Genomic DNA, 22,356 nt, shown 5'->3' on the forward strand with positions numbered 1-22,356 from the left:
TGCGCCTGCCCTGAGGCGGGCAGGGGGCGGCGCCCGCGCCATGGGCCTGGCTGAAGCGGAGGGAGACGAAGCAGCGCCTGGCCACGGTGGGAGGGAGGGGGCTGGGGCAGCGGAAGGAGACTAGTTCCACCCCGGTTGATTAGTGGCGGTTCCAACTTCTAACTTTTCCGCTGGGGCTTCTTCTCTCTAGTAGGGGGCGGGACTAGGGAGCGGCTCAAAAGAGCCTCTTGTCCAATCGGAACTAAATTCTATCCGCACCCTAGAGCCGAACCCGCCAATCCGAGGCCCGCTTGTTGGGCGGTGACGATATTCAAACACAGAGCGCGGCGGCGCGCCGTTTCCTCTGCCTCAGGTCGCCCGCTCATAACCTCCTGCCTCGGCGCAGCGGCCCGCTTGGCGGTGAGTGCAGCTCCCCCAACGGCTCTTGCTGCCCTCGGGGGCGGGCTCCGGGGGGCGGCGGTGGCAGTCATTGCCGGAGGACGAGAGTTTCTATGGGGTCGGGTGTCCGGAGTGCGGCCTGTTCCCCCGCCCACGGAGGCTCTCCTGGCGGGGGCGCGGGGCTGGCTATCGCCTTGATTCCTCTCGCCAGCCGCTCGGACTGGCTGCGAGCCGCCCGCGCAGCGCCTTGTGCACCAACGTGGCGAACGGCGCCTTGAACGCCTGAGGCCGCCGCAGAAGCCTGGCGCTGCTCTTCAGCTTGCCCCCGTCTCCAGCTTGAGACGTAGCGGCCTCTCCTTGGGCTCTGCGTGAGCATCCTGGGGTGCAGAGGCGGGGCGCTCCCTGCGGAGCCTGTGTGAGGGAACTCGCCCTGGTGACTTGTAACCTACAACCGTTATGTCAGGGCTGCAGCTGGTTTCGTCTCTGGTATAACAAGAAGGCTGATGTAGGGCTAGTCCTTGGGTCTCCCCTGCCTGTATCCACGCCTCCCATCCCACTGTACAAATCGGAGTCCGGCTCTTTATTATTTATATTGTGTAGCACATAGGAACCCTAGGGATGGACTGTTGTGCTAGATGCTGTACAAATGCAGAACAAAAACAAAAGGACCTCAACTGTAGCAGCAATACATGACAAATGAAATGGTCCCTTGGCTATCCTGAGCCCAAACAGTTTAGGGCTTTATCTATCCTGTCCTAAGTAATGATGTTATATTGCGCCTAGGAATACACCGTTTTTGACAGAAAAGTGGTATAATATGCTTCATTTTGTTGTGTCCGCTGGTGCCTGCAAGTCTTGGTGGGAACTCTTAATCAGAGCCTTGTTGAGGTGCATATAGTGATATTGCAAACATGGCAGACACTTTAAATTGGACTCGTATCAGGGCAGCTACGCTGATGCAAGTTTGTAGTGTAGACCTGCCTTGACTCTCTTTAAGCTGTGGTTCTCAATTTGTGAGCTGCTTGTAGCCCAATCAGCAGACAGCTGTGGCCCATATGACACCTTCAGAGCCTTACAGGTAGTATATAGTGTGGATGTGGCACACATTACCCATAGAGAGTAGGGATGTAAATATTGTTTTAAACAGTTAACTTCTTTAACTATTAAAATTATATTGACTGATCGCTGGGGCTAGGGCGCCTCTGGCCGGCCGGTCCGGGGCTGGCATCGCCATGGCTGGGGTTAAGGGTTAGGGTGGTTAACCAGTAAGACTAATGCTTAGCGGTTAACTGTTTACTATTTTGCATCAGTAATAGAGAGCCTCATATGTGGCCTACAATGGTAAATAGGTTGAGACCTACTGCTCTAGAGGAGTGGTTCTCAACCTTTTTCTTTCTGAGCACCGCACATGCTATAAAAACTCCAGGGCCCACCTATATCACAACAATTGTTTTTCTGTATATAAAAGCCAGGTCTGGCATTAGTGGGTACCATGCAGGGCAGTTTCCCATGGCCTCATGCCACAGGGCGCCCCATAAAGGTACATTGCTCAGGCTTCGGCTTCTGCCCGAGGTAGCAGGGCTGAGGGCCCCAGGCTTCAGCTCCATGCAGTGAAACTTCATCTTTCTGGCCTGGGCTCCAGTGAGTCTAATGTTGGCCCTGCCTGGCAGATGCCCTGAAACCTGCTCACAGCCTCCCAGGGCCCAGAACCAAGTCTAGAGGATAGTTTAGATGCCAGCAACCAGAAATCCTATTGGCTTGGGGCTGCCAGGCTTGAGGCAGGTGATCTACTATCATAAGGCTGAAACATTCTCCCACTGTAGTCCCTGAAGGAAAAGCAATACAGGCCAGTGTCACCCTTCTTTATAACTGGCATGTACTACTGCCCTTTGGTAATTCACCATCAAAAAACCAAAACAAGTCTTTCACATTATAGGTTTTATTGGTATCCGCTGATGTTCCTGATTTACACCGCAATGACAGGGCCTTTACCCAGTTAGACTAAGTACATGCTGTGATGGGTTCCCCCCGAGATGTCACTGGAACTGGGGTCCCACTGAGACTCCCTGACCCACCAGCCTGGGCTCCCTCTTACCCTGTACTGTTGTGACAAGTTGCAAAGCCCTCCAGGCTCCAGCCTGCACTTTCACCAGCATACATACAGGTAGGGACACATCCAGCTGCAGTTATATGCAGGCGCTCTGACCAGCCCCTGCATGGGAAGGCTACAGCTAGGGCAACTACTAGCTCCTCAGGCACCCATCCCCTCTGGAGTATAAACCCAAAATTATACCATCTTGCCCTGCACAGGGAACTCTACAGCATAAGTTCATAAAATTTGCCTCCTTCCTCCATGTGGAGAGGAATATGCAACAGCCTTTTGCCTTTGAGTTATGATTCCCTCAGACTAGTTTAGATAAAGCAAAAACAAGTTTATTAACTACAGAAGATAGATTTTAACTAATTATAAGGGATAGCAAACAGATCAAAATAGATTACCTAGCAAATAAACAAAAAACGCAAACTAAACTTAATATACTAAATAGATTGGATATGAATAGCAGATTCTCACCCTAAGAGATTGTACAAGCAGGCTACAGATTCTTAAGGGGTAAGCTGCACTTGCTTATAGCTTGGAATCCCGAGATGTTCCATTCACAGGCTAAAAATCCCTTTAGCCTGGGTCCAACACTTCCCCAGTTCAGTCTTTGTTCCTAAAGTGTTTCCAGGAGTCTTCTTGGGTAGGAAGTGAAGAACACCAGGTGATGTGTCTCCCCGCCTTATAGAGCTTTTGCATATAGTGGGAACTCTTTGTTTCAAAGCTTGGTTCCCAGACCAATCTGTGGAAAAACACTAATATCCCAAAATGGAGTCTAGAGACATGTGGACACATCACGTGTCGTTTGTAGATTCATAGCAGTCATTATTTACAGGCTGTCTGTAGCCTTCTCAGGAAAGCTCCCCAGGTGGGAGATAAGCTTTTCCTAGGGCTTATTGTTTTCCCTAATGGCCCTTGCCAACCAGTTGTCTAGACTGAAAACATCTTGTCTAGTGGGCGTTACCCAGGTGTAACTACATTTGAAATACAGATACATAGTCAATATTCATAACTTCAGATACAAAAATGATACATGCATACAAATAGGATAATCATGTTCAGCAAATCATAACCTTTCCAATGACCTCTCACATGACTTATCTTGCATAAAATACATTGATTATGTCATAATCATATAATATCACTGTGAAGAATATTTGGAGTGCAGTGTCACACATGCTCATTTTCTTCCCACCTTCTCCAAGGTAGGATGCCTTCCTGGGCTAAAGAACTCCCCCTCCCATAAGCTGTACGGTTAAGGGTACCAGATACCTAAGTTCCCTGTAAGCTGCGTGGCTGCAGGGCCACGCAGCAGCCTATTTAGTGCCATGCAGGTGCTCAGGGAACCCGCCCAGGGACCTGCCAGGGTTGGGTGCCCCTCCCTGGCCCCCACCTAACCCAGCCCTCAACCTGCTGGGGGGAGGGACGGTCCGAACCCCGGGCTGGACCTGCCACGGCTGGGGCGCCCCTGCCACGGCCTGACCCAGCTGCGGTCCAGACTTGTTGAGCGGGGAGGGGCGCCTATCCTGCGATCTCAGCCCTGGAGCTGCTGCGGTAGGGAGAGGTGCCTCTCCCCTCAGCCCAGAAGCTGCAGGAGGGGACTGGAGCTGGTGATCTTGCCCCTGGGGGTGCAGGAGGGGACTGGAGCCGGTGATCTCGCCCCTGGGGGCTGCAGGAGGGGGAAGGAGGCTGGTGATCTCGTGCCTGGGGGCTGGAGCCAGTGATCTCGTGCCCATAGGCTGCAGGAGAGGGCTGGGGCTGCTGATCTAGTGTCCAGAGGCTGCAGGAGGGGCCTGGGGCTAGTGGTGGTCTCAGAGATTGGAGGTATTGTGCTCCCTGGTGCTGGTGGGCAGTGGAGGCGGTGGAAGCAGCTTAGTCTCTCTGGTCGTGGTTGGTCCCAGTGGGCAGAAGGCAGCGGGTTTCCACGCCTTCCCTGGCCTCTGCTACGGGGACTTGGGGTGGGGGAGCTAATTGCTTCTTGTGAGTTGAAACGCTCATTGGTGACCATAGGGGCACCCGTGAGCTGGCCGGGCTGTAGAGCAGAGTCGCTGCCTACTTTGCTTTAACGCGCCTTCCCAGCCAGGCGTGCAAAGGGGAAAGTGGTTCAGTGCAACCAGGGAGTTACTCGCCAAGCTGCTGGCTTTTGTGGGGGAGTCGGGTGGGGTTGCAGTCACCTGCCCGACAGGGAGAAGCTCCCGGGGCTCATTAGAGCTGGGCTGCTCGCTAACCTGGGCTGGGAAGAGGAACGCCCCGGAGCACCCTCCTGCATCCCAAACCCCACATCCCTGGCCCCACCCCAGAGTCTGTACCTCTACCCTCTGCTCCAAACCTGAGCCCCTCATCCCGAGCCACACCCCGGAGCCTGCACCCTTAGCTGGAGCCCTCACACCGCACCCCAACCCTCTGCCCCAGCTCTGAGCCCCTCATCCCTGGCCCCACCCAAGAGCCTGCACCCCAACCCTCTGCCCTGGCCCTGAGCCCCCTCCCACACTCTGAACTCCTTGGCCCCACCACATGAATTTTGTGTCACACATCATCTCCACATTGGTGCACATAACAAAATTAATTCTGCATATGGGTAGGAAAAATTAGAGGGAAAACTGCCAGATACTCAATGTTCACATCCCCTCCTCCCCGCACTGTTAGTGCAAATATCTCGGCCATGTGAAGGCAAGTTATGGGGAGTTAGCCTGTAAGAGGTTATCATAGATGCTGGCCTTTTATAAGTATTTTATAGGTGTTGGGAGCTTAACCTGGGCATAACAGCCCTTTCTTTGAGACCATGTCTAACTTTGCTAATGCCACAGTTGCAATTGGGAGGGGCCATTGAGCTAATAGCTCTCTGGCTTTAAGTGGATGGAGCCTGGTGGCAGGGTATTCTCTATGAAGGATCTTCAACTCTGGAACTTGCTTTCCACTCTAACCACCAGGCTAAACCTGGATTTTATCCCTTTGAGATTCTGAGAGGTCCACTTATTTTTCCATCCATCTGGGATGAGGGTGAGTTGCAGGCTATTGAGTAGTCAGATGTGGGAAGTTTTCCTTGTATTCTATATTTTGGGAGTTGGACTGATTTGAATTGGCAAGTTACTGTATGAAAGTTTATCTTTTAATCTTGATTAGTAATTAACTGTGGATAGGTACATCTTAAACAAAATAAATATTGAACAAACGAGTGCCCACCGTTTTTGTTACTTCATGTTCTTAAGTCGACAGTGTGCATGTTGCTCATGACCTTCAAAAGCTTCTCTTTTCTTCCTCTTGCCTTACTTTCTATGTAGTGTGCAGTTGTTGCTGTTTTATTACTTTGTTTTACAGTGGAACCTGTGACAAGCAGTCAAGATCAGGGTGCCATTGTGCTAATTACTGTTCAAGAGCACAGTAGAACAGCCCTTGTCCTGAAACACTCAAATGTAATTTGACACAAGATGTAGCAGTGACCATAGAAAAGAGATGGGAGGTGAATGAAAGAAAGTGTGTACCATAATACAGACTGAACTGCAATTCCAAAAAATGCATTTTGGTTTTTGAAAGGGGTTATTTCTTAACCACTTAAAACCACTTGAGGATATATTTTTTTTTTTTTTACGTGAATAGGGACCTGTATATTTTGAGACATTCTGTATCTGAATTCTGTATCAAACTGACAACAGTGGTGTCAGATTCACAAGAACTCTCGAACAAGTGGTCTGGGTTTTTTTGTTTTGTTTTTTGTTTAGTAAACAATAAACTGAATAACTCATGACTCTTTATATTTTAGTAAAAGCCTTTTATAGGCTATTCATTTTGTCAGCTAATTCAGCATGGTGGGTCATGGAAACTGGAGGCTTTTTCCATAGAACTTTCACAGCTCTGTGTGTTTTCATTTTCAAGGGTATGGGTAGAAGAACCCAACATAGATAGATGGTGGTGGTGCAAAGAAACATTTGGGTTCTGACCATGGTGGGAGGGTTCTAATTGGGGATGAAAGGTTCTAATTATCTGTCTTGATATTGGAATGTTTGCCAGCATTTTCTTCATGGTTTATCAAGTGGCGACTTCTCTGAGAAGGAAGAGGGCCAGTGGCTGCAACATTGCCACATCTTATGACAATGTTGGAGGCAGTGATTTTTTTTACATGACCTGGTCTCTGTGCCACAAGGCAAAATCTGTGACCAATCGTTAAGGCCCTGCCCCTAGTTACAGAAAATATTGTAACTTTGTTCCATCAGGCGAACTAATCTGAACAATATGGGAAAACAGGTTTAGGAGAAACTTGGCCCTTTTAAAATTAAGCTGTCAAAGTAAGCAATATTCAAACAAAACTGGAAAATAAGCTGTGTTTTCCCCCTCTATGGTATAGTATTTTAGGAGGTTACTTTTAACCATTGTACGTACAATGCCTTCTGATGGAAACATGACTCCGCTCTTGTCTACACTGGCAAGTTTCTGCACAGTAAAGTAGCTTTCTGCGTTGAAACTCCCAAGGTGTACACACTACCAAGCCACTTAGTGCGTAGAAACTGCACAGTTGCAGATCTGTTTATAAAAAAAAAAAAAAAATCACCCTGACGACAGATATGCAGCTTTATGCGCCGGGGCTACAGAGCCGCGGTGCCGGTGTAGACACGCTGATCGACTTCAGCACTGCGATTGGCCTCTGGGAGGTGTCCCACAATGCCTGTTCTTGCCTGTCTGGTCATCGGTTTGAACTCTACTCCCCTGCCCTCAGGTGACCAACCATGAGCCCCACCCCTTAAATTCCTTGGAATTTTGAAAGTCCCCTTCCTGTTTGTTTGCTCGGTGACGCGTGCAGTGGTCTCAGCACATCTTTCCAGGTGGCCATGCCTGCTCCACGTACCAGGCGATTCCCTGCTTGGAGCAATGCCGAGCTGCTGGACTTCATCAGCATTTGGGGAGAGGAGGCTGTCCAGTCTCAGCTGCGCTCCAGCTGTAGGAATTATGATACCTATGGACAGATTTCACGATGCATGGCAGAAAGGGGCCATGACCGGGACACACTGCAGTGCAGGGTCACAGTGAAGGATCTATGGAATGCCTACCACAAAGCACAGGAGGAAACTGCTGCTCTGGTGCTGTGCCCACGAGCTGCTGGTTCTACAAAGAGCTGGACGTGATGCTCGGTGGCGACCCCACCTCCACTGCGAAGGCCACCATAGATACTTCAGTGACTTGTGTGCCAGTCGAGAGTGGACCGAGCCAGGAGGAGGAAATCTTGGATGAGGAGGGGTTCAGGGGACCCAGAGGCAGAGACGACTTGGAGGTCAGAGATGCACGCAGCCAGGACCTCTTCTCTACCCCAGAGGAGGCTAGCCAGTCACAGCTGTCGGAGCTTGGCGAAGCACAAACTGGAGAGGAGGTCCCTGGTAAGTGGCTTTGATTTTGGGAATTGCTGAAGCGAGTTGTTGGAGGCAGGAGGGTTGCAGAAAGCAGGCTTGTGTCTGTATGATGTGCGTACCACCACGTGCCTAGTCTGAGAGGCAGAACAGGTTGTTGATTGACTCCCTCACTTCATGGGAATCTGCCTCAGAGCTCTCCAGGAAACTCTCATGGAGGTACTGGGCAATCCACTGCTGCAGGTTCTTTGGCTGAGCTGCTTTGTTTCTTGCCCCATTAAGGGCAACTTTCACGCACCACTCTACTGTCACAGGGTGGTGGTGGGGGGTCAGAGGACCATTGCCGCACACAGGTGAGCCACATAAGGGCCAGGGCAGAAGCCGCAGTCTTGGAGAAGACCCTCCCTTGATTCCCTGCTTACCTTTAGCAGTGAGATATCTTCCATAACGAATGCAGCCTGTGGAAAATGTGGGGACAGGAATGATTATAAGCCCCCCACCCTACCCCAACCCCCCAGTACTGGCTCTCCCCAAGAGCCACGTGCTCAGTGTACAGTACAGTCCTGGAACACTGATTTCACTGCCCCTGTGGTTACTCACCATTTTGGGGGTCTTGTGGCTCATGAGTGCTTGCTTGGGGTCAGCCAGTTAGTGACAGGTATGTGAATAGTGGCTGTGTTTTAAATCACTGAATCAGTGGTCTGTGTTTTGCAAACAATACTGCTTCTGTAAAATGTTGCATTTTGGCTTCACAGATATGACCTTGGGAGTCCAGCTTCCCTCTTTATTATTGCCAGCTGAATGGCTGTGCAGAATTAAGCCAGGAAGAACTAAAGAGGACTCTGCGTGATGTTATGATGCACTGCGTGGCTGAAAAACAAGAACTGAAGGAGTGGCGGGACAGCGAGAATAGGGACTGAAAGGAGAAAGTGGCATGCCAGAACGAAGCCACAGAGCGGCTCTTAAACGTTATGGAGCCCCAAGTGAACACTCTCCAGGCGCTACTAGCACTGCAAACCAAGCAGCTCCGCACCTGCCCTCCCCTGCAGCAGCTGTCACAAAACTCTTTCTCACATGCACCCCAGACACCGCCAAAATACCCTTATCAACCTCCTGGCTCCAGTCTGTACCTGCTGCATTCCAATCCTCTCCTGTCACAGTCCAGCACTGCAGACTCCCAGTACCCACTGCACTCAACACCCTCTGCAGTTTAGCCCTGCTGAAGTACAGTACCTGCTGCACTGTACTCCAAAGGAGAAGATTGGATATGAAACCTGGACATACACAAATCTTTAACCGTCCCAGGACCCCACCTCCTCCTGGGATCCTCCCTTTCCTCCATCCACCACAGTGCTGATGTGTTTGTTTTGTCTCTCTCCCCTTCGGTTGTTGTTTTTCAATAAAAGAATTGTTTTGGTTTGAAAACCGTCTTTATTCTATTAATTGAAAGCAAACAGAGCCCTGCAAAGCAACAAGCAATTTTCTTAAGCCTTCATAGTGCATCGTCTGCACCCTTCACAATCACCTCCTAGCATTACAAGCACTGCACTCCAGAGCATAGCAACAAATATTAGTAGCTTTCAGCTTTAAATTGCTGTCTCAAGGCATACTGTCTGTATAATGTCTTATTTAGGCTGCAACTTTGGGAGAGGGATCTGTCTTGTAATATTCTTGTAAAGCACCTTGGAATCTTACAGCACTGTAAAGCCAAGTGTCTGCAGGAACCATAACAACCAAATACTTTGAAATATGTGTTTGTGTTTAAAAAAATATTTGTATATGTGTTTATTTCACTTAAGGGCATCAGATCTTTTTGAATTGCACTTTTTTAGACGGTAACATTCAATTAAAATGAACTATTGAGTCAAATCCATCAAAGAATAAATTGCCCTGAAAAATTTCGAAGTGCTATGTTGTTGAACAGCATTGCACACCCTGCATTCAAAGAACGCTTTTAAATACTTGTTTGTGTATATTCAGGGAAAAAGTAATGCTAGGTTGTAGATACCATTAACAAACTAGTAACAAGTAACTTGTTTCAGGAGTATAATTAAAATTGCCTTGATAACAGAAGTTTGTAGCTTTTGCTGAAATAAGTATGGTAGATATGGAATGGTCTTAATCCTCAAAATGTACATGAGGAAATCTCTCAGGCTTTAACGGCTGTTTGCTACAGAAGCTTTCACTTGTACCTTGACTGCAACAGAACTCTGCAGTAGTTACCCTGTTTTTTATCTGTGTCTAGAAATGGAGGAGGAGGATTTAAGCGAAAGAGGACTGACAATTGCTTCAATCATGAATCGAGTCAGAGACCTAAAAAATAAATATAAAAATGAAGACAATGTTACTGATGAGCTTAATTTTACTAAAGTCTCAGCTGATACAACAGGTATGTTTTTTTTCTTAATCTGCATTTTCACTCTTCCTGCAATTGATGCTAAAGTCAACTAATCTGAGAACTATTAAACAAAAACAGTTTAATCTATTTCAGTATTTTCTTTTTACAGTCTTTTTAAGACTAAAAAGTGATGCCCAAAACAAGTGACAAATGTCAGCCCACCTTGATAACGCTGCTTAGATCCTTTCTTTCAGTAACTGCACTTGTTTGTAGATTACTCATATTTAGAATTTTTTGCAAATATTGACATTTCCCCCCTTTCATTTAGTGTTCATATTTGTGTGTGTATGTATGTATGTATTTATAACCATAAACCTAAGAATGTATTTGGTTGTTGCTTTTTTCTTAGATAACTCTGGCACTGTTAATCAAATTATGATGACTGCAAATAATCCGGAAGACTGGCTGAGTTTCTTGCTTAAATTGGAAAAAAAGGGTATACCTCAGACTGATATTAGTCTATTGAATAGATTGATTGGTCGTTACAGTCAAGCAGTTGCTGCACTACCTGCAGAAAAACACAGTCAAAATGAGAACTATGCTCGGATCCTAGTGAGATTTGCTGAGTTGAAAGCGTAAGTACCAATCACCAATTTACAATAAGAAAACTCCAAAAGAAGACTTCTGAATTTTACTAATGGCAAAATAGACACAGTTAACAAAAGTCTCTTTTGCCCTTAGGGCAAATAAATACTTCTATTAACATTCATGTTATTTAACTTATAATTAGAGGGCACCTAGGACCATTAGAAACTTACTGCTTGTGCAGGATAAGTGACTAATGTAAACCTACTTATTGTGACGCAGATGGCATATTTTCTTATATACTGATGAGTATGATTGATCAGCTTATTTTTAACACATAGGGATGGGGGACTGGGAGCACACCAAATCTCACCAAAATATTAGTCTGTTACATTACTTTCAATAACACTTGTTTAAAAATAATTTTCTTTTACTTGGATTGTATGTGTGAGGAAGGTTGAAAATGATATGAGGAGGCCTCCCATTCTTTCCTTCCCCTTCACCCCTATTTTGTGTAAACTTAAATATTATGTGCAAGTACAAAAAAAATAGGAAACTTGTAAGTTTAACAAGTTTCACCTCAACTCTGTATTGTGGGTAATAATTCTGAGTTGTATTTTAACCTATTCACCTCAAAAGCCATGCTTTTTCTCTCTTTGGAATTTTAGAACCCACTTAACATAACTTTTGTGTTGCGGTTGCAACTTACTTCTCAGTAGGGCAGGTTATCTATTTAACAGTAATGCATCTTTCAGAAAAACATTATCCAAGCCTGCTGCCGTGGCTGTTCCAGAATGAGAGGCACTGTTATTTTTCTTACTAATATCACAGAAACAAAGACAAGTCAATTACCAGAATATAACTTTACCCAATAAAATGAAGCTAATGAATAGTCCCTTAACTTATTCTCAGTGAAACAGAAGTGGAAGGGGCTGGTTCTTCTTTGAGAGACTGCACTGTCTATTCTCTCTCTCTCTGTGTGTGTGTGTGTCTAATGTACTAGTGTGTCTAGCCAGAGTTTTCCCTAGTGGTACCTATCAGGGCAGCACATGTGCTATGCACTTCTTACATCCAGCTGAGGGTGTAAAGGGTGGAGTTGCCCCCATGCTCTCTTCAGTTCCTTCTTGCTACCTGTGGTGCTGTCTGTGGACTGTTGCTCAAGGTTTCCTTTTCTCCTCTGGGGAAAGCTTTTTCTTCATATTATAAATAGTAGTTTAGGGTATGCATGGTTTTTTTTCCCCCTTGGCAATATTTCATTTCTGTTTTTGTAAAGGTTTTTTATGTTTACTTTTCCAAGCTTGTTTTTGCTTGGTACAAGGAGCTTGGTTATTCCCAAGTCGCTTGGTTTCAAGCACTGTTTCATGTGCAGGGTCTCAACCTGTTAGTGACCCTTATACCTGCTGCCTGCTTTGTCTTGGCTAGGGACATATTAGAGATAGGTGCTCTATTTGTAGATCTTTTAAAAAGAGGACCTAGAAGTCCAGGAACATTAGGTTGAGAGACTACCTCATGGAGTGTACCATGCTTCCTTCCTTGGACCTGGGTTGTCCAGACCCAGCACTTCTCTCTTGGCCTCAAGTGGTTCTCCTATGGCTCTTTCTGCTGTGTGGGGTCAGAGATTCTGCAACTGGAGAAGAAGTGTTTTCCTTCTCCGAGAACACATTGTAAGAGCCACAAGTCAGTCTCAGGATGAAATCTGACTTCAAAAGCAAAAGAGAGTTCCTCTTCTAAAGGGCACTTGGGACACTGTGAAGCTTCAGTAAGTCTTCAGGGAACCATTGTGTAGCAAGGTTAGAGTGTGTGTGGAGACTCGCAGCTTGTTGTTACCAATGGTTGGACTTCTACAGGAAGCTTAGTCATTGACTTGGTACCTCCTGAGGTAACATCGAGGCCAGCACAAGTGAGACTATTAGTTGAAGCACCAACTTTAGCACTGCCACAAGCAATTTTGCTACCGATGACAGCAGTAGCTGATGCAATGGCAAAGAACTTACTTAGGGGAATCCATACAAACCGTCTACTATGGCAGAATATTGAAATTCTGCTCAAGTCATGCAGTTGGTACCACAGTTAGTGCATTTTTTTGGTACTGGGCTCCCCTGCTTGGTACCAATCCCATCAGATACTTCTACTTCTATGGTCAGGAAATCTGTAGTACCAACTTCAAGACATGCAGTACCAGTGAGGCTTAAATCTCTTGTACCGGTTCTGAAGATGGTACATACAGCTACATCTCACAGCAGGAGTCTCAAACACGCGGCCCGTGGGCTGTAGTTATTTCCTGCGGCCTGCCATAGGCGCCAACTGCACTGGCAGCCAAGCTCCCCTCCCTCCCCCTGAGTGCGCTGCATCCCCCCTCTTCCACCTACCTCTCAGTGCTTCCCACCGTCAAACAGCTGTTTGGCGGTGCTTAGGACTTTCCGGGAGGGAGGGAGGGAGGGAAGGAGGAGCTGGGATGTAGCGTGCTCAGGGGAGGAGGCAGGGAGGGGGTGGAGTTGGGGCGGGGAATTTGGGGAAGGGATTGGAATGGGGGCAGGGAAGGGGCGGGGCCTCACGGACTAGACGAGCAGTCTGAGGTATGAAGTTCGGCATGTATGATTCTTTGCTGTGAGTAGTTGGGAAGAACGTTTGTTAAAAGTGGCAACGTATTTTGTCTGAATAGTTACTTTAAAAAGTTCCTGCCATTACAGCTATGTTAATAGACTGTTAATGTAGATAATCATCAGTGTTACTGACCATATAAGGAATAGTTACAGGTGTTCATATTTTGTTAAAACTGTAACGCGAAGAGGGGTTTTAAAAAAGTTAATACATTGACTTTTAATAGCATACTATATTACCCTTCATTTTTTTCATTTTTGACTATACTTTTGTATCGTTGTATGAAAAGGTTTCAGTGATGAATCCCTCGGGCCAATGTACTAATCCTCATGTGGCCCTCATGGTGATTTTGAGTTTGAGATCACTGTCTCACAGAGACTGCTGTTTCTGTTTGTTGGATTCAGAGGAGGAGCTGTGTGTCTGTTTACTGAAGAGAAGATCTAGACTAGCTCCCACTCATTCTTCAGTGGCAAAATCTAGCACATGTCGTAGTCATCAGTACAGTAGCAGATCAAGAGAGAGATCACCATGGCTGTCTGCCAGGTGCCTGCCTGCCCCCTTCCCCACTTCCCCCCCCCCCGCCCCCAATACCATACATACAAATGGCCGTATGGGAACCCATGGGACATTCTGTCAGCTTCTGGATTGGGTTCCCAAGAGCAGTCTTAACAAAGCTCTTCAGTGCATCCCAATGACATAGAAGGTCCTGTGCCTAGTACAGGGCTTGGTAACAACCTGCCCCAGGTACCCAATCTTTTAGTACCCATGGTGCAACAACCGTTGGAGGTTGAGGACTCTTTTCTATATTGCAACAATTCATCTGCATCACCAGGCAAAGCCTTCTGTCCTGATTCATTTTCACCTATTCCAGATTACTTTAAAACATAGCAAGAGTTCATTAGCGGGATGATTAATTCCCTGTGAATCCAGGTGGAACTGGTCCAAGAAAACCCACGTAAGTCGGTGGACATTCTGCATCCTACCACCACAGGCAGCGGGCGGTGAGAAGGAACTGAGTTGGAGTTCCCTGTCCTTTTTTTCCCACTGGTTTACTGCGCCACGGCGAGATTTCTTTGTGTGCTTTGTAAATAGTTTAAACTCAGTAGTACCCTTTAGTTATTTAGTTAAATAGTTTAAGTAGTTTGTTGTTAGTTACCCTAGTGCTGTGCCTTCACCAGGTTTTAAACATGTCCTTCTTGCGGGGTGGCTATTAAGAATAGTGATCCCTGTAGTCTGTGTGTGTTGTCTCTGGCAGAGTGGCACATTAAAGAAAAATGCACTATCTGCTGTTTTTTCAAAAAGAGAGTGTATGTTGCAGTAAATCTATGTCTGAAGCAACACCTCCTGGAACAAGCCATGATGTCCAGTTCGGCTCTGGGACTACACAATTAAGTCAACCTAACATACATTGGCATACAGCCGCTGCACTAATTGCATCACTTGTGTGTCAATACTTTGCTCCTTGTGTCGGGGATGCGTGTCCTCACCAGGAGCACTTGTATCAATTGTACTGTCACTGTGGGGCATTGTGGGATGGCTCCTGAAAGCCAGTAACAGTCAACATAAGCAACACAGTGTCTACACTGACACTGCATTCACCTGATTAAATTGACTTTGACTGTGCCGCTCATGGAGGTGGAGTTAAGTCGGCGTAGTGGGGCAGTTACGTCACTGGGAGAGAAATTTAAGTGTAGATGCTTCCAGAGTTAGGTCGATATAAGGTGCCTTGTGTCAACTTGACTCTGTAGTGTAAACCAGACCTAGGGCATTTTCTCCAGCCCCAAATTTTTTTGTGTACCCTCTGGTTTTTCAAAATGTGAACACCAGAACCGTACACAATATTTCAGCATCTGTATCACCTCCTACTCCTGTTCACTACTCCTCTATTGATACAACCAAGGATCACATTAGTCCTTTCCTCCAAAGCATCGCACTGGGAGCATATGGTGAGTTGCTTGTCCACTGACTCCTAAATCCTTTTGAGAATCACTGCTTTCCAGAATGGTCCCCTTTCTGTAGGTATGGCCTACAGTCCTTGTTCCTGGACTTCCCATTTGGCTGTATTAAAATATGCTTTTTTTTTTTATGGGCCCAATTTACCAAGTGATTCAGATCACACTGTATGACTTCTGTTCTTGTTGTTTACCACTGTTGCATCTTTGTATCATATGCAAATTTTATAAGCAGTGATTTTTATATTTACTTCCAGATCATTGATGAAAATGTTGAATAGCTTTGGGCCTAGTATCAAGCCAGGCAGAACCCCACTAAAAACATTCCTATTCAGTGATGTTTCCCCGTTGACAAGTATTTTCTTAGATCTGTCAGTTAGCCATTTCTTAATCCATTTAACATGTGCTTTATTGATATTGTATAGTGCTAATTTTTTAATCAGAATGTCATGCTGTACTAAGTTAAATGCCTGACAAAAATCTAAGTATATTATATCTATGCACATATAGGTTTGTTGGGCAAAACTTTTCCATAAAACCATGTTAATTGGCCTTAATTATACTCCTATTGTTTAATAATTCTGTTAATTTTAATCCTGTATCAGCTTTTCCATTATTTTGCTTGGGATTGATGTCCAGCTAACCAGCCTATAGTTACCTAGGTCATCACACTTGTCTATTCTGAATACTGGCACAACATTAGCACTCTTCCAGTGTTCTGGAGTTTTTGTTTTATTTCAAGATTAAAAATCCAACACTCTTGGGCTCAAGTCATGTGGGCTTGCTGATTTAAAAATATTTACTCCTAGTACCTATTGTCTAACATCCTCCTTGGTTACTAGTGGACTGGAAAGTGCTTTATTTTCCTCATGTGAGGCAAGTAGATCATCCAGCTTCTTTCCAAATACAAAAAAGATGCATTTATTGAACGCTTCTGCCTGTTCTGCATCATCATTAACAATTTTACCATCTCCATCTAGTAAGGGGCCTATACCATTGCTAGAATTTTTATGATCTTCGTATACTTAAAAACAAACAGAAATGGTTCTTCTCATTGTCCTTAACCCTGTCTGCCTTGGGTTTGACATGGCCTTAGTTTCCCTTGTCAGTTTTATGCACTGCATAACTTCTACTTTTATAGTAATTGCTATCCATTTCCCCTTATTTCCATTTGTTATATGTTGCTTTTTTATTTTGAACTGCTGACTTCACTTTGCCAATGAACCAGATAGGCTTTTAGCTAAAGTTGTCATCTTTCTTGATTGTGAATTGTATCTTTTTGTCCATCTACTAAACTCCTTTTACAGAACTCCCAATTTGGTTGTATAGAAAACATATGCCACAAAAACTGTCATGGTCAGCCCATCCCTCCCTCCGAAACTAGAATGATCTCTTCTTTTTATTTGAATGTAATATAGATATGAACCTTGCTCTGCCTTAACTTGCATTTGGAGTGGATGTATGTGATCAGGGATATTTAGAAGGATGTTACGTTGTGTGCTAACATCTCATACCTGTAATTGTGGTTGCCCTGCTTAAATATCTGAGAGTCAACAACAGTGAATGCAGTGTCATAGTCGTGTTGGTCCTAGGAGATTAGAGAGACAAGGTGAGAGAGGTAATATCTCTCTCTCTTATTGGGCCACCTTCTGTTGGTGAGAGAGACAAGCTTTCATGCTTATAAAAAGGTCTTCTTCAGATCTTCTAGAATAATGTGGTCCAACAAAAGATATTGCCTCACCAGTAGTAGTGAAGCTATTTAAAGTTAAATATGAGGAGGTACATATGAAACTGTACTTTTCAAGGAGGACTGCTAAATCTTGGCCATGTCCCTAAAACAAAATCCCCTATATGCCTTGGGAAACTGGACCTTGTTTCTGTGGCAAAATCCCTGCATTCTGCAACAGTTTGGTGTGGCAAACTGCAAATTCTGTGACAGATTCATTTCAGAAATCAATTAATTATAGTGCTCCTGTGTCTTGATGTTGTATTCATTTTTTCACATTAGAATGAGGTGATAATTTTTTTGGTATACTGCAAATTTTTATAGTGGCAAAAACATAAGTTAGGGGAAAACTGGAGGCTTTGACACTTAGCACCTTGCACACATGTTGGAGGCTTGTGTGTGTTTTAAGTATATTAACTAAATTTTTCAGCTAAAATTATCTGCAAGAAAAAAGTATTGGTAGTTAAAATTATCCTGAAGAGTTTGAGAATACCCTCGCTGATATTGACTAGGGCAGTTAACGCCTTGTTCTTTCAGTCTTCCTGCAGACTCAAGGAAATAGTATACATTTGTTTAATTTATTTTTTAACAGTTGTGATGAGTAGAAAGATTTTTGTTTAGCTTCTGGAGGGCAGTACTGTGGCAAAGGTGAATTTTGCAGCAGATTCCTTGTCCATCATTAAATATATGGAACCCTGCCCTTAAATTTCCTTTACTCTTTCATTTCCAGCTTTTCCTCTCTACATAACTGTCAGTGTTCTATTTTACAGGTTTCAAGACCCAGAGGAGGCACGTGACCAGTTTCATCTTGCCAGACTGAACTGCAAGAAATTTGCTTTCGTGCACGTAGCTTTGGCACAATTCGAACTGTCACAAGGTATGTGTCTAATATTAGAAGCTTTTTCTTTTTCTTTTCTTTTTTAAAAAATCAGTATAATTAAGAAAATAGAATATTGTGTAGTAGGTACTTAATCAGGAAAATTTAAGAATTTAGAAAGTACTTTTTCCTTCCATTTGATCTAAAATGCCCTGGTTTCTTCCCTTCAGAAAAGTGTGGGTTTTTTTCATTTTAGTAGAACGTGTGTCTCAGATTTGTTTTAGAAAGTGTGTTCTGTTGAATATGGTATATTTAGGACTGATTACTGAAGCCTACGTAATCCATATAGTTAGAGCAGATTTTCCAACATTTTCTAGTATAGCTTCGTATGAGATAGGAGAGACTTTGTAATACTACTTCACTGCCTAGAAGTCCGAGATATGATGATTGTCTGCACAAAATTTTTCTATGGAAACTGGTTAATGTGGTGTGTAAAGACTTGCCTTTTCTGTGAAGTTTTTTCCACCAGTACAAAGAAGGGCCTCCATCTTTCAATCAAGAACAGGGCAGCCAATCCAAAAAGTATTTTGGGTCAATCATCTCCCCTCACACCCTGTAGTTTTTAACTCCTAATTAATATCTCTGACAAACTTCTAAACAACTCTCAACTGAAATTAGAAAAATCGAGGAAGAGGCAGGTTAGCTATCTAAGGGTATGTCTACACTATGAAATTAGGTTGAATTTATAGAAGTCGGTTTTGTAGAAAGCGTTTTTATGCAGTCGATTGTGTCTGTCCCCACACAAATGCTCTAAGTGCATTTAGTTGGTGGAGTACGTCCACAGTACCGAGGCAGCCGTCGACTTCCAGAGCGTTGCACTGTAAGTAGCTATCCCCCAGTTCCTACTGTCTCTGCGCCAATTTGAATTCTGGGTAGAAATACCATTCCTGATGGGGCAAAAACATTGTCGCGGGTGGTTCTGGGTACATATCATCAAGCCCCCCCCTTCCCTCCCTCCCTCCTGGAAAGCAAAGGCAGACAATCCTTTTGCGCCTTTTTTCCTGGGTTACCCGTGCAGATGCCATACCATGGCAAGCATGGAGCCCGCTCAGCTCACTGTCGCTGTATGTCTCCTGGGTGCTGGCAGACACGGTACTGCATTGCTACACAGCAACAGCTCATTGCCTTTTGGCAGCAGACAGTGCAGTATGACTGGTAGCCATCGTCACCGTACTCCAGGGTACTCTTTTAGCCGACTTCGGTGAGGTCGGTCAGGGATGCCTGGGAAGACATGGGAGTGACTCAGCCAGGTCATTTCCCTTTTAAGTTTAGTCTCATGGCAATTCAGTCCTGCCAGCAGTCGTACTACACCGTCTGCTATCAGCAAGATGTAAAAAGATAGATGAAGTGGATCAAAACAAGATATAGACCAGATTTGGTTTATATTCATTTTCTCCCCCCTTCCTTCCTCCCTCTGTGAAATCAACGGCCTGCTAAACCCAGAGTTTTGAGCCCTATCCTTAAGGGGGCCATTCTGTTTCTCCTTGATGCAAAGCCACCCCCTTTGTTGATTTTAATTCCCTGCAAGCCAACCCTGTAAGCCATGTTGTCAGTCGCCCCTCCCTCCGTCGGAGCAAAGGCAGACAATCGTTTTGCGCCTTTTTTCAGCGCAGACGCCATAGCACTGGGAACATAGAGCCAACTCAGATCACCACGGCAATTATGAGCACAAAAAACACCACTCGCATTATCCAGCGGAATATGTAGAACCATAACCTGCAAGAAAAGTGAAACCAGGAGAGGAGGAGGCGACTGCAGCGCGGTGATGAGAGTGATGAGGACATGGACATAGACTTCTCACAAAGTACGGGCCCCTGCAGTGTGCACATCATGGTGTGGAACGCCAATTCTGGGCCCTGGAAACAAGCACAGGCTGGTGGGACCGCATAGTGTTGCAGGTCTGGGATGATTCCCAGTGGCTGCGAAACTTTCGCATGCGTGAGGGCACTTTCATGGAACTTTGTGACTCGCTTTCCCCTGCCCTGAAGCGCAAGAATACCAAGAGGAGAAGCGAGTGGTGATAGGCCTGTGGAAGCTTGCAACGCCAGACAGCTACCGGTCAGTCAGGAATCAATTTGGAGTGGGCAAATCTACTGTGGGGGCTGCTGTGATGCAAGTAGCCAACGCAGTCACTGAGCTGCTGCTATCAAGGGTAGTGACTCTGGGAAATGTGTAGGTCATAGTGGATGGCTTTGCTGCAATGGGATTCCCTAACTGTGGTGGGATGATAGACGGAACCCATATCCCTATCTTGGCACCGGAGCACCAAGGCAGCGAGTACATAAACCGCAAGGGATATTTTTCAATGGTGCTGCAAGCACTGGTGGATCACAAGGGACGTTTCACCAACATCAACGTGGGATGGCCGGGAAAGGTACATAACGCTCGCATCTTCAGGAACTCTGGTCTTATTGAACAGCTGCAGCAAGGGACTTACTTTCCAGACCAGAAAGTAACCTTTGGGATGTTGAAATGCCTATAGTTATCCTTGGGGACCCAGCTTACCCCTTAATGCCATGGCTCATGAAGCCATACACTGCAGCCTGGACAGTAGTAAGGAGCAGTTCAACTATAGGCTGAGCAAGTGCAGAATAGTGGTAGAATGTGCATTTCGGCATTTAAAAGTGCGCTGGCGCAGCTTACGGAGTTGTTTAGGCCTCAGCGAAACCAATTTTCCCATTGTTATTACTGATTGTTTGCACTCCACAATCTCTGTGAGAGTAAGGGGGAGACGTTTATAGCAGGGTGGGAGGTTGAGGCAAATCACCTGGTCGCTGATTACGCGCATCCAGACACCAGGGCGGTTAGAAGAGTACAGGAGGGCGCAGTGCACATCAGAGAAGCTTTGAAAACCAGTTTCAGGAATGACCAGGCTATAGTGTGAAAGTTCTGTTGTTTCTCTTTGATGGAAACACTGCCCCCACGCCCCGGGTTTACTCTACTTTCCTGTAAGCTAAGCACTCTCCCTTCGATCACCACTTGCAGAGACAATAAAGTCATTGTTGCTTCACATTCATGCATTCTTTATTTATTCATCACACAACTAGGTGGATAACTGCCAAGGTAGCCCGGGAGGGGTGGTGGAGGAGGGAAGCACCAGGTGCCGTGGTGGAGGAGGGAAGGACAAGGCCACACAGCACTTTAAAACTTATTGAATGCCAGCCTTCTGTTGCTTGGGCAATCCACTGGAGTGGAGTGGCTGGGTGGCCGGAGGCCCCCGCACCGCGTTCTTGGGCATCTGGGTGAGGAGGTTATGGAACCTGGGGAGGAGGGCAGTTGTTTACATAGGGGCTGTAGTGGCGGTCTGTGTTCCTGCTGCCTTTCCTGCAGCTCAGTCATACGCTGGAGCATATGAGTTTGATCCTCCAGCAGCCTGAGCATTGACTCCTGCCTTCTTTCAGCAAGCTGACGCCACCTGCCATCTTCAGCGTGCCACCTCTCCTCGCGGTCATATTGTGTTTTCCTGCACTCTGAGATTGTCTGCCTCCATGTATTTTGCTGTGCTCTGTCAGTGTGGGAGGACAGCATGAGGTCAGAGAACATTTCATCGTGAGTGCGGTTTTTTTCGCCTTCTAATCTTCGCTAGCCTCTGGGAAGGAGAAACATATGCAGCTGGTGGAGGAAATAAAAGGGAGAGTGGAAGTTAAAAAGACCCATTTTATAGAACAATGGGTAGACTCTTTCACGGTAAACCTTGCTGTTAACATTACAGAGCACATGTACTTTCATTAAAAGGTCGCATTTTGCCTCTTATTGTGGGTATGCCGGTTTGGTGTGAAAGATCACTCACGCAGGGCCGGGCAACAGAATTCGGCTTGCAGGCAGCCATGGTAAGCCACAGTCTTTTGGCTTCTTTAACCTTCATAACATGTGTGAATGGTTTCAAACAGCAGCGCCCTCATTTCCCATATGAAGTAGCCATTGGGTTGGCCATTTAAAATGGGTTGGCAATTTAAAAGGAGAGGCTGCGGTTTCTGGGTTAATGCATGCAGCCAGTGGAGTTATTTCCCGTGGCCTGCCATAGGCACCAACTCCACTGGTGGCGTTGGGGCAGGGAGTTGGGGGAACGAGTTGGAATGGGAGGTGGGGGAGGGGTGGGAAGAAGCGGGTCAGGGGTGGGGCCTCATGGACTAGACGAGCAGTCTGAGGTATGAAGTTCAGCATGTATGATTCTTTGCTGTGAGTAGTTGGGAAGAATGTTTATTAAAAGTGGCAACGTATTTTGTATGAATAGTTACTTTAAAAAGTTCCTGCCGTTACAGCTGTGTTGATGGACTGTTAGTGTAGATCATCATCAGTGTTACTGACCCATAAGGAGTAGTTACAGGTGTTTATATTTTGTTAAAACCCCTCTTCGCATTACAGTTTTAAAAAAGTCAATACATTGACTCTTAATAGCATACTATATTACTCTTCATTTTTTTCATTTTTGACTATACTTTTGTATCGTTGTATGAAAAGGTTT

General features: G+C 45.7%; 1 protein-coding gene across 1 annotated transcript in view; it reads left to right on the forward strand.

Moving 5' to 3' along the window:
• The first annotated feature begins 342 nt into the window (after positions 1-342).
• Positions 343-22,356, forward strand: part of TTK (TTK protein kinase) — an 89,025-nt gene continuing 67,011 nt past the window's right edge. The window contains exons 1-4 of the mRNA XM_077811626.1: positions 343-399; positions 10,058-10,201; positions 10,560-10,785; positions 17,785-17,891. Of these exons, the coding sequence (XP_077667752.1) occupies positions 10,060-10,201; positions 10,560-10,785; positions 17,785-17,891 (475 nt within the window). The 5' untranslated portion in view covers positions 343-399; positions 10,058-10,059. The remainder of the gene's footprint in view (positions 400-10,057; positions 10,202-10,559; positions 10,786-17,784; positions 17,892-22,356) is intronic.

The sequence above is a fragment of the Eretmochelys imbricata genome, chromosome 3, assembly GCF_965152235.1.
Source record: "Eretmochelys imbricata isolate rEreImb1 chromosome 3, rEreImb1.hap1, whole genome shotgun sequence".
In the NCBI taxonomy this organism is placed as follows: domain Eukaryota; kingdom Metazoa; phylum Chordata; order Testudines; family Cheloniidae; genus Eretmochelys; species Eretmochelys imbricata.